This window comes from Falco cherrug (genome assembly GCF_023634085.1).
Source record: "Falco cherrug isolate bFalChe1 chromosome 22 unlocalized genomic scaffold, bFalChe1.pri SUPER_22_unloc_2, whole genome shotgun sequence".
In the NCBI taxonomy this organism is placed as follows: Eukaryota; Metazoa; Chordata; class Aves; order Falconiformes; family Falconidae; genus Falco; species Falco cherrug.
The window spans coordinates 40,996-55,711 of record NW_026599286.1 but is presented as its reverse complement, the minus strand read 5'-3'; the positions used below and the strand labels follow the sequence as shown (position 1 = coordinate 55,711).

At 66.2% G+C, this 14,716-nt stretch overlaps 2 protein-coding genes across 2 annotated transcripts; one reads left to right on the top strand and one right to left on the bottom strand.

Annotated features, from left to right (window-relative positions):
• Positions 1-600: 600 nt before the first annotated feature.
• Positions 601-9,909, bottom strand: LOC129734828 (alpha-soluble NSF attachment protein; the record flags this gene model as incomplete). Its single annotated transcript, XM_055700095.1, has 8 exons — positions 9,753-9,909; positions 8,732-8,811; positions 6,438-6,554; positions 4,125-4,171; positions 3,691-3,768; positions 1,060-1,115; positions 841-925; positions 601-705 (listed from the first exon to the last, which is right to left on the bottom strand). Coding segments are annotated over exons 1-8 (666 nt in total), but the record flags the coding sequence as incomplete, so codon positions are not given.
• Positions 9,910-10,230: 321 nt separating this feature from the next.
• LOC106631411 (E3 SUMO-protein ligase ZBED1-like) lies at positions 10,231-14,607 on the top strand. Its single transcript, XM_014282885.3, has 3 exons — positions 10,231-10,441; positions 10,863-11,016; positions 11,348-14,607. Exon 3 carries the CDS (start codon positions 11,778-11,780, stop codon positions 13,365-13,367), a length of 1,590 nt encoding a protein of 529 aa, XP_014138360.2. The 5' UTR covers positions 10,231-10,441; positions 10,863-11,016; positions 11,348-11,777; the 3' UTR covers positions 13,368-14,607.
• Positions 14,608-14,716: the final 109 nt, after the last annotated feature.

Genomic DNA, 14,716 nt, shown 5'->3' with positions numbered 1-14,716 from the left:
ACGATGAGGAGGAGGAGGAGGAGGAAGATGTCCACGATGAGGAGGAGGAGGAGGAGGAAGATGTCCACAATGAGGAGGAGGAGGAGGAGGAAGATGTCCACAATGAGGAGGAGGAGGAGGAGGAAGATGTCCACGATGAGGAGGAGGAGGAGGAGGAAGATGTCCACGATGAGGAGGAGGAGGAGGAGGAAGATGTCCACGATGAGGAGGAGGAGGAGGAGGAAGATGTCCACAATGAGGAGGAGGAGGAGGAGGAAGATGTCCACAATGAGGAGGAGGAGGAGGAGGAAGATGTCCACAATGAGGAGGAGGAGGAGGAGGAAGATGTCCACAATGAGGAGGAGGAGGAAGATGGCCACGATGAGGAGGAGGAGGAAGATGGCCACGATGAGGAGGAGGAGGAGGAGGAAGATGGCCACGATGAGGAGGAGGAGGAGGAGGAAGATGGCCACGAGGAGGATGAGGAGCAGACAGTGAAGAGGAGGAGGAGCAGCAGGTGATGAAGAGGAGCACCCCAGTGGGGTGCAGCTCTCTGGGGGGGGCAGGGGAGCCCCCCAGCCCCCCCCACCCCCCAGCCCCTCCCCCACCCCCCCAGCCCACCTTGGCGTTGAGCATGTCGATGCAGAAGTGGCAGAGCGCCGCCTTGAAGAAATACTCCTTGGCGCTGTACTTGAGGAGGGGGCTGTCCATGGCGCCCGTGCCCACCTGCGGGAGCCGGAGCGGGGGGGGAGGGGGGGGTCTCACACCTTCCCCTCCCCCTCCTTAGGTATTGGGGGAGGGGGGGGGGTGTCCCCCAGCACCCAAAGCCACCCCCCCGCGCCAGGGGTGGGGGGCACGGACCTGCTCGTAGATCTCCACGGCTTTCTGGTACTGCTCCAGCTGCGCCGCGTAGGCGGCCACCTTCAGCAAGCACTTGTTGGCCGAGCTGCGGCGGAAGGAAAAGCGGGAAAATTCCGGGAAGCGCTGCTGGCACGCCCCTCCCCCCCCCCCGCCGCTGGGAAGCGGGGTCCCCCCGAGGTGCCCCCCCCCCCCCCCCCCCCCAGCGCCGAGCCCGGGTACCTGTTGGATTCTTCCCCCTTGTAGTAATCGGCCGCCTGCTCGTAGTGGGCGATGGCCTGGGGGGAGGGGAAGGGGGAGAAAAACACGCGGGGGGGGCTGCGGCAACGGGAGACCCCTCCCCAGGCAGCTCCGCTCCTGGCCACCCACGCTGCTGCCCCCTGCCCCTGCCCCCTGCCCCCAGCCCCCTGCCCACACTTCTCACTGCCCCCTGCCCCTGCCCCCTGCCCCCTCTGCCCCCTGCCCACTGCCCCCTGCCCCCAGCCCCCTGCCCATTGCCCCCAGCCCCCTCTGCCCCCTGCCCACACTGCCCCCAGCCCCTGCCCCCTGCCCACACTGCCCCCAGCCCCCTGCCCCCAGCCCCCTGCCCCCTGCCCACACTGCCCCCAGCCCCCTCTGCCCCCTGCCCCCAGCCCCCTGCCCCCAGCCCCCTGCCCCCAGCCCCCTCTGCCCCCTGCCCCCAGCCCCCTGCCCCCAGCCCCCTGCCCCCAGCCCCCTCTGCCCCCTGCCCACTGCCCCCTGCCCCCTGCCCCCAGCCCCCTGCCCCCAGCCCCCTGCCCCCAGCCCCCTCTGCCCCCTGCCCCCCAGCCCCCTGCCCACACTGCCCCCTGCCCACACTGCCCCCAGCCCCCTGCCCCCAGCCCCCTGCCCCCTGCCCACACTGCCCCCAGCCCCCTCTGCCCCCTGCCCCCAGCCCCCTGCCCCCAGCCCCCTGCCCCCAGCCCCCTCTGCCCCCTGCCCCCAGCCCCCTGCCCCCAGCCCCCTGCCCCCAGCCCCCTCTGCCCCCTGCCCCCTGCCCCCTGCCCCCTGCCCCCTCTGCCCCCTGCCCCCAGCCCCCTGCCCCCAGCCCCCTCTGCCCCCTGCCCACTGCCCCCTGCCCCCAGCCCCTACCCCCTGCCCCCAGCCCCCTGCTCCCTGCCCCCAGCCCCCTGCCCCTTGCCCCCTGCCCACACTGCCCAGTGCCCACGCTTCTCACTGCCCACGCTGCCCACACTGCCCCCTGCCCCCAGCCCCCTGCCCATTGCCCCCAGCCCCCTCTGCCCCCTGCCCACACTGCCCCCTGCCCACACTGCCCCCAGCCCCCTGCCCCCAGCCCCCTGCCCCCTGCCCACACTGCCCCCAGCCCCCTCTGCCCCCTGCCCCCAGCCCCCTGCCCCCAGCCCCCTGCCCCCAGCCCCCTGCCCCCAGCCCCCTCTGCCCCCTGCCCCCAGCCCCCTCTGCCCCCTGCCCAGTGCCCCCAGCCCCCTGCCCCTTGCCCCCTCTGCCCCCTGCCCCCTCTGCCCACTGCCCCCAGCCCCCTGCCCACACTGCCCCCTGCCCCCTCTGCCCAGTGCCCCCTGCCCACTGCCCCCTCTGCCCCCTGCCCCTGCCCACTGCCCCCTGCCCCCAGCCCCCTGCCCACACTTCTCACTGCCCCCAGCCCCCTGCCCCCTCTGCCCCCAGCCCCCTGCCCCCAGCCCCCTGCCCCCAGCCCCCTGCCCCCAGCCCCCAGCCCCCAGCCCCCTCTGCCCCCTGCCCCCAGCCCCCTGCCCCCAGCCCCCTGCCCCCAGCCCCCTCTGCCCCCTGCCCCCTCTGCCCCCTGCCCCCTCTGCCCCCTGCCCCCAGCCCCCTGCCCCCAGCCCCCTCTGCCCCCTGCCCACTGCCCCCAGCCCCCTGCTCCCTGCCCACTGCCCCCAGCCCCCTGCCCACACTGCCCAGTGCCCACGCTTCTCACTGCCCACGCTGCCCACACTGCCCCCTGCCCCCAGCCCCCTGCCCACCCTGCCCAGTGCCCACGCTTCTCACTGCCCACGCTGCCCAGACCGCCCACAGCTCACACTGCCCACGCTGCTGGCGCTGCCCGCGCTGCCCACGCTGCCATCTGTGCTGGCTGCCGTGCCCAGCTCCCAGCCACCGTGCCCAGCTCCCAGCCACCGGCCGGCCGCCCCCCGCCGAGGTGAGCCCGGAGCCACGACCGGATGGGCGAGGGGTCACCACCCCCTCCCATCCCCCCCCCCCCAGCTCTTTTTTAATGTTTTTCATGCCGGCCGGGGCATCCCGCTGCGGATGGGGGATGGGGAGGTTTCCCGATGGGATCTCGGCAAGCCGAGCTGCCCACAGCCCAGCTTGGGGGGGGGGGGGGGAAATCCCGGTCGTCCCATCCCCCCCTCCCCGTTATTCCCCCAGCAGCTCGTCAGGGAGCAGCTGGCACGGGAGACGAGTGGGGAAGAGCCCGAAATTCATTCGGGAAGCCAACGGCAGCGGGAATTTGAGCCGCACAGCACACGGGGAATTTGAAGGAACCTGGTTTGATCCGCAGGGGGAAAAAAAAAATAATAAAAAAAAAATAGCCGAGCCAGAATGCGGAGCTGCGGGGGCTGGAAGAGCATCCGCAGCCCCCGGAGCCGCCGGGAAGTTCTTCCCAGATGGCTCCAGCCAACCTGGTCCTGCGCTTCCCACACGCCCACGCAACCCTGCAGCTCCGTGCTTTTTTTTATTTTTTTTTTTTTTTTAATTAATTTTTTTTTTTCCCTTCGGCTCGCTGCGGCATCCAGGCCATCGGGATTTTTTTTTTGTGTTTTTTGGTTTTTTTTTTTTTTTCCTTAAGGACGGCGTCCCGGGATGCGGCGTTCCCGCTTTCCCCTGGGTTTTTACCTTCTCGATATCCACCAGCTCCGTCTCGTAGATCTCGGCGATGGAGATGTGGTGCTTGGCCGCGATGGTGAACCGCCCCTGGGAGCGGAAAAACGGTCGGACGAGCCAGAAAGACCCCCCCCCCGACCAGAGGGACCCCCCCCCTGACCAGAGGGACCCCCCCCGACCAGAGGGACCCCCCCCACACACACCACGGGGACCCCCCCTGCACACCAGAGGGACCCTCCACGACCAGGGGGATCCCCCAATCGGAGGGACCTCGACCAGAGGGACCCCCCCCCACGCCCAGAAGGACGCCCCCCCCCAACCACAGGGACCCCCACACAACCAGAGGGACCCCCTAACCAGAGAGACCCCCCCCTCCCAACCACAGGGACCCCCACAGGACCAGGGGGACCACCCACCCCCCCCCCAAGAGGGTCAGGGGGGCTCACCATGTCCGTGTAGATCTCAATCGCTCTGATCAAACAATTAATGGCCTCTGGAAAATAATAATAAAATAAAAATAAATCCCTCAGCAACGGGGGCGGGGGGGTTGGAAGAGGGGTCCCGCCTGCCACCCCCAAACTCCCCCCCCCCCTCCCCAAATCGTATTTATATCTCTAGGATCAACGTTAATCCAAAAACCCCACAATTATTGGGATCCTGGGGGGCTGATCCCGGGGGAGGGGGCTGATCCCGGGAGGGGGGGGAAGAGGACGGGGGTCCCCAGGCCCCGGGGGTGGGGGGTAGCAGAGCCCCCAGCCACTCCACACCGGTGAAGCCGTTTATTTCCCGGAATAAAAAGCTTTTGTTTGGGATGCAGGGATTGTTTGGGATACACCCCGCCCCCCCTTTGGGATACAGCCTTTGGGATACAGCCTTTGGGGTACAGCCCCCCCCCCTCCTTTGGGACACATCCTTTGGGATACAGCCCCCCCCTCCTTTGGGATACAGCCCCCCCCTCCTTTGGGACACATCCTTTGGGATACAGCCCCCCCCTCCTTTGGGATACAGCCTTTGGGATACAGCCCCCCCGCTCCTTTGGGACACATCCTTTGGGATACAGCCCCCCCGCTCCTGTGGGATACAGCCTTTGGGATACAGCCCCCCCTCCTTTGGGATACAGCCTTTGGGATACAGCCCCCCCCTCCTTTGGGACACATCCTTTGGGATACAGCCCCCCCGCTCCTTTGGGACACATCCTTTGGGATACAGCCCCCCCCTCCTGTGGGACACATCCTTTGGGATACAGCCCCCCCCTCCTTTGGGACACATCCTTTGGGATACAGCCCCCCCGATCCTTTGGGACACATCCTTTGGGATACAGCCCCCCCGCTCCTGTGGGATACAGCCCCCCCCTCCTTTGGGATACAGCCTTTGGGATACAGCCCCCCCCTCCTTTGGGACACATCCTTTGGGCTGCTGCCCGTGGCTTGTTTGGGACACAGGGCTCATTTGGGACACAGCCCCCGGCTCCTTCGGGATACACCCTTTGGAATGCCACCCAGCTCGTTTGGGACTCATCCTCCGGGATGCAGCCCCCCCACACCCCCCCAGCGGGGATTCATCCCTGGGAATGCCGCCCAGCTCGTTTGGGACTCATCCTTTGGGATGCGGGGCTCCTTCGGGAGGCAGCCCCACCCCCCCCACCCACCATGAGGTGGGATTTATCCCGCTGGATGCGATTTATCCCGGCCTCGGGGCAGCTTTTCCCAAGGGAATGGCGCTGGGGGCTGGGCTGGGAGCTGGAGAAGCGGCTGAAGCCGCAGTTTTTTTGCAGTTTTTTTGCAGTTTTTTGCCGTATTCCGGAGCGGCGTGGGAGGAACTGCCGCAGCCAAATGCCAGGATCCGGGGAGAGACGGATCTTTTCCTGGCTGCTGCCAGCTGGGGACCTGCCGCCTGATTGACAGCTGTCACTCAAACAGCTGAAACGATTTGGGAAGGATTTTTTCCTTCCCAACCCGAGAGCCTCAGCCGCTGCTTTCCCATTCCGGAATTTTCAGCGTGAGCCATCCCGGAGGGAAAACCCCAGGTCCAGGGCAGCGCGGGTGGGATAATCGCCACGTAAATCTCCGGGAGATTAAATAAATCCCCCGCGGGATTAAATTTCTTTTTTTCTCAGGTTATTTCATTATCTTCCCTGGAAATCCCCCGGACTGATCCGGTGCGGATAACCCCGCTGGGGCTTTGCCGTGGGGAAGGATGGGGGGGGGAGGGGCGGGAGCGACCCCCACGGTCCTTCCCAAACCCAACGGGCCACCTGTGCCCACCGGGGGGGTGGTCCACACTGGGGGGGGGGAGGGGTGGGGCAGCGACCTCGGCGCCACATCCCACCGATACCGGCTGAAATTCCAGCTGAGGAGGAGGGGTCGCTCCCAGCTCCCATTCCGGAACATTCCACCCCTCCAAGGAACATGGGAAGCCACATGCTCGGGGGTGACAGCTGAGGAGGGGTTGCTCCCAGTTCCCATTCCGGAACATTCCACCCCTCCAAGGAACATGGGAAGCCACGTGCTCGGGGGTGACAGCTGAGGAGGGGTCGCTCCCAACTCCCGTTCCGGAACATTCCACCCTTCTAGGGAACATGGGAGCTGCTCCAACGGCATCAAAGCCACATGCTCGGGGGTGACCCGTTCTCCCAGTTCTCCCAGCTCGCTCCTGCGGGCCTGGAGGGAACGGGAGCCCCCACCCCTGCCCAAAACGGGGGGACACGCAGCGCCAGGGGTGGGGGGGGTGGGGGGCGTTGGGCGCGTGGCGGGGGTCACCTTGGGGGTCGGCTTTCTTGAAGGCGTTGCCGGCATCCACGAAGTTGGTGGCGGCGTCGTGTTTGCTCTGCAGCTGCAGGTGGAGCTGGGCCGCGCGGCAGAAAGCGTTCCCGGCCGCTGCAAAAGGGACGGGGGGGGGTCAGCCTTGATGGGGGGAGGGGGGAAGGTGGGGGAGGGGGTGGGGAAGGTGGGGGGACCCCACCCGGAGGGGACTCGCTACAACCCTACACCGGCTTTCCAACCCGGAGGAGCTCGCTCCAACCCAGAGGAGACTCGCTACAACCCTACACCGGCTTTCCGACCCGGAGGGGACTCGCTCTGACCCTGCACCGGCTTTCCGACCCGGAGGGGACTCGCTCTGACCCTGCACCGGCTTTCCGACCCGGAGGGGACTCGCTCTGACCCTGCACCGGCTTTCCGACCCGGAGGGGACTCGCTCCAACCTTACGCTGGCTCTCCGACCCGGAGGAGCTTCCTCCAACCTAGAGTGGACTTGCTCCGACCCCGCGCCAGATTTCCGACCCGGAGGAGGCTCACTCCAACCCTATGCCGGCTTTCCACCCTGAAGGAGCTCGCTCCAACCCAGAGAAGACTTGCTCCAACCCAGAGGAGGCTGGCGCCGATCCTAAGCCGGCTTTCCAACCAAGAGGAGGCTCACTCCGACGCGGAGGAGCCTTACTCTGGCCCTGGCCCGGCTTTCCGACGCGGAGGAGCCTTACTCTGGCCCTGGCCCGGCTTTCCGACGCGGAGGAGCCTTACTCTGGCCCTGGCCCGGCTTTCCGACGCGGAGGAGCCTTACTCTGGCCCTGGCCCGGCTTTCCGACGCGGAGGAGCCTTACTCTGGCCCTGGCCCGGCTTTCCGACGCGGAGGAGCCTTACTCTGGCCCTGGCCCGGCTTTCCGACGCGGAGGAGCCTTACTCTGGCCCTGGCCCGGCTTTCCGACGCGGAGGAGCCTTACTCTGGCCCTGGCCCGGCTTTCCGACGCGGAGGAGCCTTACTCTGGCCCTGGCCCGGCTTTCCGACGCGGAGGAGCCTTACTCTGGCCCTGGCCCGGCTTTCCGACGCGGAGGAGCCTTACTCTGGCCCTGGCCCGGCTTTCCGACGCGGAGGAGCCTTACTCTGGCCCTGGCCCGGCTTTCCGACGCGGAGGAGCCTTACTCTGGCCCTGGCCCGGCTTTCCGACGCGGAGGAGCCTTACTCTGGCCCTGGCCCGGCTTTCCGACGCGGAGGAGCCTTACTCTGGCCCTGGCCCGGCTTTCCGACGCGGAGGAGCCTTACTCTGGCCCTGGCCCGGCTTTCCGACGCGGAGGAGCCTTACTCTGGCCCTGGCCCGGCTTTCCGACGCGGAGGAGCCTTACTCTGGCCCTGGCCCGGCTTTCCGACGCGGAGGAGCCTTACTCTGGCCCTGGCCCGGCTTTCCGACGCGGAGGAGCCTTACTCTGGCCCTGGCCCGGCTTTCCGACGCGGAGGAGCCTTACTCTGGCCCTGGCCCGGCTTTCCGGCGCGGAGGAGCCTTACTCTGGCCCTGGCCCGGCTTTCCGGCGCGGAGGAGCCTTACTCTGGCCCTGGCCCGGCTTTCCGGCGCGGAGGAGCCTTACTCTGGCCCTGGCCCGGCTTTCCGGCGCGGAGGAGCCTTACTCTGGCCCTGGCCCGGCTTTCCGGCGCGGAGGAGCCTTACTCTGGCCCTGGCCCGGCTTTCCGGCGCGGAGGAGCCTTACTCTGGCCCTGGCCCGGCTTTCCGGCGCGGAGGAGCCTTACTCTGGCCCTGGCCCGGCTTTCCGGCGCGGAGGAGCCTTACTCTGGCCCTGGCCCGGCTTTCCGGCGCGGAGGAGCCTTACTCTGGCCCTGGCCCGGCTTTCCGGCGCGGAGGAGCCTTACTCTGGCCCTGGCCCGGCTTTCCGGCGCGGAGGAGCCTTACTCTGGCCCTGGCCCGGCTTTCCGGCGCGGAGGAGCCTTACTCTGGCCCTGGCCCGGCTTTCCGGCGCGGAGGAGCCTTACTCTGGCCCTGGCCCGGCTTTCCGGCGCGGAGGAGCCTTACTCTGGCCCTGGCCCGGCTTTCCGACGCGGAGGAGCCTTACTCTGGCCCTGCCCAGGCTTTCCGACGCGGAGGAGCCTTACTCTGGCCCTGCCCAGGCTTTCCGACGCGGAGGAGCCTTACTCTGGCCCTGCCCAGGCTTTCCAACCCGGAGGAGCCTTACTCTGACCCTGCACCGGCTTTCCAACCCGGAGGAGCTTGCTCCGAGCAGCAGAAGGCGAGGACTGTCGCGCCCGGGGCACGTCGGCGCACACGTACCGCTCCAGTTTTTGGCCATTTTGAACATGTTGGCGGCTCGCGCGTAGATGTCGCATGCTTCCTCCACCCGGGAAGAGCCCCTGCAAGGAAACGGAAAAGGAAGTTACAGGAATTCCTACCCTACAGGAAGCTCAAAAAAATCCAGGAAAATCCGTCAGTTTTCCTGGAAATCCGCAGATAAACAGAACCCAGCAGTGCCTTCAGCCCAAAGACCCCCAGAAGCTCCTCACACTCCACCCTCTGCTCCCCCCGCACCCCAAAGTCCCCCAGGGGCCAGGATCTTCACCCCAAAGACCCCCAAGAAACTCCTCACCCCCCTTCTCTACCCCCCAGCATCCCCTCGTCACCCCAAAGCCCCCCCAGGGACCATCATCCTCACCCCAAAGACCCCCAGGAAGCACCTCACACCCCTCCGCACCCCAAAAAGCCCATGACACCCCTAACCAACCCCCCTGCCCTCCCTCCCCCCCGACACCCCCCCCAGCCTCCCTCCCCCCCCAGCCTCCCTCCTCCACCCGACACCCCCCCCAGTCCCCCTTCTCCCCATAACACCCACCCCCACCCCCCTCCCCGACACCCCCCCCAGCCCCCCTCCTTCCCACGATACCCACACCACAGCCCCCCTCCTCCCCCTAACACCCCCCCAGCCGCCCTTCTCCCCATAACACCCACCCCCATCCCCCTCCCAGCCCCCCTCCTCCCCCTGACATCCCTCCCAGCCCCCCTCCTCCACACGACACTCCCCCCTCACACACCCCAACCCCCTCCCCAGTCCCCCTCGCACCCATTACACACTCCGACCTTCTTCCTCCCCCTGACACCACCACCCCCGGACACCCCCCCAGCTCCCCTTCTCCCTATAACACCCACCCCCACCCCCAACCCCCTCCCCAGCCCCCCTCCTCCCCATGACACACTCCCGGCCCCCCTCCTCCCCTTGACAACACTCCCAGCCTCCCCCCCCCCCGCCGCTGTAGGGCCCCGGGGGGACCCCACCGGCGCGGGTTCGGCCGGCGCTCACCCGAAGAGGCCGGCGAAGAAAGACTGGGAGCCGCGGACCTTCTTGTCGGCCTCAGCCAGCAGCTGCAGGGCCTCCTTCTCCTTCCCGGCCTGGTCCATGGCGGCCGCCGCGCTCCGCCCGCCCTGACGCCGCCGCGGGCCCGCCTCACGTGACGCGGGCACCGCTCCCCATTGGCTGGCGGCGCACCACGTGAGGCGGGCGGAGGGGCGGGGCCGGCGCGGCTCCCCGGCGGCGGGCGGGGCGCGGCGCCACCTGGCGGGCGCGGGGCGCGGGGCGCGGGCGGGGGGCGGCCGCGGGGGGCGTGTGATTATTTTTTGGGGGGAGGGGGGGCAGCCCCAAAATGGGCCAGTTTCGTCCTTTTTAGCTATTTTTGACGCGCTGCTGTGACGTCGCGCTGCTGCGCTGGGCTGCACCCCGCAGCTCGGCCTCTAATAGGGGGGAATTGGGGGGGGGGGGGGAATTGGGGGGGGGGGTAAGGGGTCAGCCAAGGTCAGCCAAGCCCCCCCCGCCCGCGCGGTGACATCACGGTGACGTCACGGCCCCGGCGGTGACATCACGGCGCTACCCGGCACAGCAAGGCTGGCTCCGGTGGAGCCCAACGCACCGCGAGTGGGGGTGACCCGCAGGGGTCACGGCACCCTCGACCCCTCCCCGCCAGGCACTTAACGAAGCCCCAGCTAATTAGCGAGGTCAGTAATTAAAACCCCGACCTTGCCCTACTAAGGGCCACCCACCCCCACCCCCACCCGGGACTTCTGAGAGCAGCCCCAGCTGAATTACTTCCAGGTGAAAGGCTAGCGGCGCCACTAACGAAGGCGGAGGATTTAACGAGCCCGCTGCTCATTAACGGCCTCCTTCGTTACGGGGGGGACACGGGACACACACGACACAGGCCCAGCGCCTGAAGGAGGCGGTTTTTGGGGTGAAATCACCCAAATACGGCACCTGCCCATGGGTGGGAGGGTGACGGCGTGGTGACGGCGATAACGCGGTTGTACCGCCAATATTCCCCACCCCGGCAATAATCCTGTTTCCCCACCGCGATCTGGGATCTGGGATCCACTGGCTGATTTGGTAACGCCACTGGTTTTCCTCCCCCCTCCCCCCCAGCGCAGCGCTGCTGCCGGGTACAGGATGGCGGGTGCCGGCTCGGAGAGGGCGCCGCAGCTACCGGAGAATGGTGCCAAGGCGGAGGGCGAAGCGCAGCCCAAGGAGGAGGCGACGGAGGAGCCGGTGCTCCCGCTCATCCCGCCAGCGGTGCCAGGTACGCGTGCCACGCGGCTGCGCCTCCCCTTGCCCTCACCGCTATCGGCGGTGCGCGTGGTGGCTGACATTAATATTCCATCGCCGTGCACGTCGGGTGATATTAATATTCCTGCGCCGCGTGCGTCGGGTGATGTTAATATTCCTACGCCACGTGCGTCAGGCGATATTAATATTCCTGCGCCGCATGCATCGGGTGATATTAATATTCCTGCGCCGCGCGCTTTGGATGATATTAATATTCCTGCGCCGCGCACTTCGGGTGAAATTAATATTCCTGCGCTGCGTGCGTCGGGTGAAATTAATATTTCTACGGTGTTTTCTCTCCCCAGAGGAAAACTCGATGGTTTTCAACGCCTACGCCATGGCAGCATCCAAGAGGAAGAGGGAGAAAGGCAGCGGGGGTGGTGGTGGGCAGGACGGCGCCAGCGCCGCGTTCTACGTCGACCGCCGCAAATCCAAGGTGTGGAATTACTACACGAAGCTGGGCGACGCGTACGTGGAGTGCAACGTCTGCAAGAAGCAGCTCTCCTTCCACAACAGCACCACCACCATGCGGGAGCACCTGGTGAGGAAGCACAGCATCCGCGACACCCTCCTCTCCCAGCTGAGGGACGACCAAAGCGCCGAATCCGATTCCTCAGCTCAGGAAAACGCCGGCAAACGATCCCGGCAAATGACGCCGCCGGAAAACGTTTACCACGCCGCGCCCTGCTCGGACCGGACCCACGCTCCGATATCATCCTGGAGCTGCTGTTGGAGATGATTTTCCGGGATTTGCACCCTCTGTCCGTGGTGAAGGATAAAGGTTTCGGGCTCCTGGTGGGATACCTGGAGCCCAACTTTGCCTTGCCGGTGCCGGCGCAGCTGGCCGGCATGCTGCGGCACCGCTACACTGTGATGAAGCGGCAGCTGGAGCGGTACCTGCAGCCGGCGCAGGCCGTGGTGCTGTGCGTGGAGCTGTGGCCATCACTGTTGGGCCCGCTCTACCGCAGCGTCAGCGCTTGCTTCATCGACGGCGAGTGGCGGCGAGCGCGGTGCGCCCTGGAGACACGGCCGGCGCCGGAGGGGGAAGGGGAGGCGGGTGAGGGGCTGTGCGCTGTCCTCTCCAAATTCGGCGCGTCCGGCAAAGCCGTTTTCTGCGTGATGCGGGACGCGGCGGCGGACGCGGCGCAACCGCAGGGCTGGAGCGGTCTGTGCTGCGCCGCTCGCACCCTGCACCGCTGCGTGGCGGCGGGGCTGGAGGTGGAGCAGGTCCGGGAAGCTCTGGGTGCCGCCCGCGGCATCGTGCGGTATTTCCAGCAGGACGCCAAAGCCACCGGGTCCTTGAACGGGAAGTTGGAAGCCACCAAGAGGACGAGGCTGAGCCTGGCGCTGGACGCGGAGGCGCGGTGGCTGAGCACGGCGGAGATGTGCGAGAGCCTGCTGGAGCTCAAGTGGGCCGTCATGGCGGTGCTGGAGGAGCACCCCGAGGGCGCGGCGGCCGCGCCGCGCTTGGCCGATGGCCAGTGGAAGCTCCTGCAGGACCTGGTGGGGGTGCTGAGGACCGTCAGGATCGCCGTCGCCTTCCTGCGGGAGGAGCAGAACGCCTCCATCTCCTCCCTCCTGCCCTGTGTCCACGGCGTCGCCGCCGCCATCGGGCAGCAAGCGGAAGAAGCCGGCACCGGCGCCGTCATCCGGACGGTGGTGGGGAACATCAGGGCGGAGCTGAGGCGGTGCTGGGGGTCGGCGGAGGACGAGAAAGTTCTGGAAAACCCGGCGGTTATCGCCTCCTTTCTGGACCCGCGCTTCAAGGAACTGAGGTTCCTCAGCCCGGCGCTGCGCAACGAGCTCCATCAGCGCGTCAAAACCATCTTGTCGCAGATCTCCAACCCCCAGGCCCCCGCCGGCGGCCGCTTTTGGACGCTCTGCTGGGACTACAAAGCCGAGGGGGGGGAGGGCAACAGCCAGCCCCCTGCCCCCAAGGAGCAGAGCGCCAGCGCGGCGCCGCAGAGCCCCTATGATATCCTGCTGGGGAAGGATCCGACGGAGAGCATGCCGGAGATCCACCAGCAGCTGGAAAATTACATCGTGGAACCGCTCTGCAAGCGCAGCACCAACCCCTTGGACTGGTGGAAGAATAACGAGCACCGCTTCCCGGCCGTGGCGCGGCTCAGCCGGCACTTCCTCGCCATCCCCGCCACTGCCACGCCACCCGAGCAGGCCTTCGCCACCGGCGAGAGCGCCCTGCAGCACCGGCGAGCCGGCCTGGCGCCGGAAAACCTGGACCAAATCCTCTTCTTGCACCAAAACTTTGATTTTCTGGACGTCGTCAGGAGGGGTAACGATCCTCGCCACAGAGCCCTGCGCTAACGCGCGTGGAGGGACACCAAACCCACCCCGAGCGCCGCCAAGGGATTATTTTTTTATCCCCAAATCCCACCTACGCGTTGGGGTAACCGCCTCGGCGCGAGCCACAGAGCCCACGAGCGCTTTTCCACGCGTAAACCAACTCAGGCCTCATCGCCGCAGCTCAGCACCATAACATCCGTCAATCAGAGTGCTCGTCCCGCCGCACCCCATTTTATTTCCTTTTTTTCTTTCCTTTTTGGAAGGAAACGGGCGCTTCCAGCCGCGCAGCGTCTCCCCGGCGTTGCTGCCGAGACGCGCAGCCCGCCTCGCCTGCCGAAACATCGGCGATGGAAAAGCCCGGCCTTGTTTTCGCCAGGCGGCTGCTTTCCCTTCGGGATCAGATAAAAAAAGTTTTTTGATTTGATTTTTTTATAAATACAAGGGTTGGGGGGGAAGCAGAAGGAAAACGATCAACGCTCCGCAAAGCTGCCATTGGGTGAAGGAACTGCCCCAGAGATCATCCTTTAAAGAGGAAAACGGAACTGAAATACGCGTCGGGTCATACTGGATGTGAGTATTTGGGAAAAAACACAGAAAAGCCATGAAAATCTGTGGCCTGGCAACAAGGAAAACGCCTTTTATCCCTCTAATGCCAGCAGAGACACGACTCTTATCAAATTCCTTTGCTGAATTAATCAAATCCTCGGTTTTCCGGCACCCGAGGCAGCGTCAGTGATGCGGCCGCACACCAAGCGGCGTGCCGCCGAAGAACAGGCGCAGGTTCAGGCCAGCAATCAAACATAACGAACTTTAATGGTTTAATTACCGCTGGCGTAACAGGCAAGGGCAGTCCAGAAGCGGCTGGGCTCGGGGGAGCGCCACGCGCGAGGTCCTGATGCGCCGCGGGGCTTCGCGACAGGACCGAGGCGTTCGCGACGGCGGCGATTTCTCATTAATTTCCCTGTTGTGCCTCTTTCTGCCCCAGAAGCACGGGCTGAGGGCGCTCAGCGGGAGTTTTAGACGGAGGCAAAGGACTCCTGGAAGCAAAAGCAGATGGAAGTTGCTCCCGGGATTTGTATTTTGCTATTTCAGTCCCAAAAAACAGGCTGTGCTCCCCCAGCCCCACGCACTTGGCGCCCGGCGCGATGCCTCCGCAGCTCTTTCTGTCAAACAACGCTGAGAAAACCCAAATCCATTTTCAAAAAAAACACGTGCCGGGCACAATGCTGCAGCTTTTCTTCCCCAAACCCCTTTTCGTGGATGTTCTCCGCACCGGGTGGTTTTCTCCAGCAGGAAAAGCCCAGGTTGATTTTCTGGGATCGGTGCGACTCCGCCAGGGCTCCAAGGCCAGAGAACGTCGGAGTTTGGGG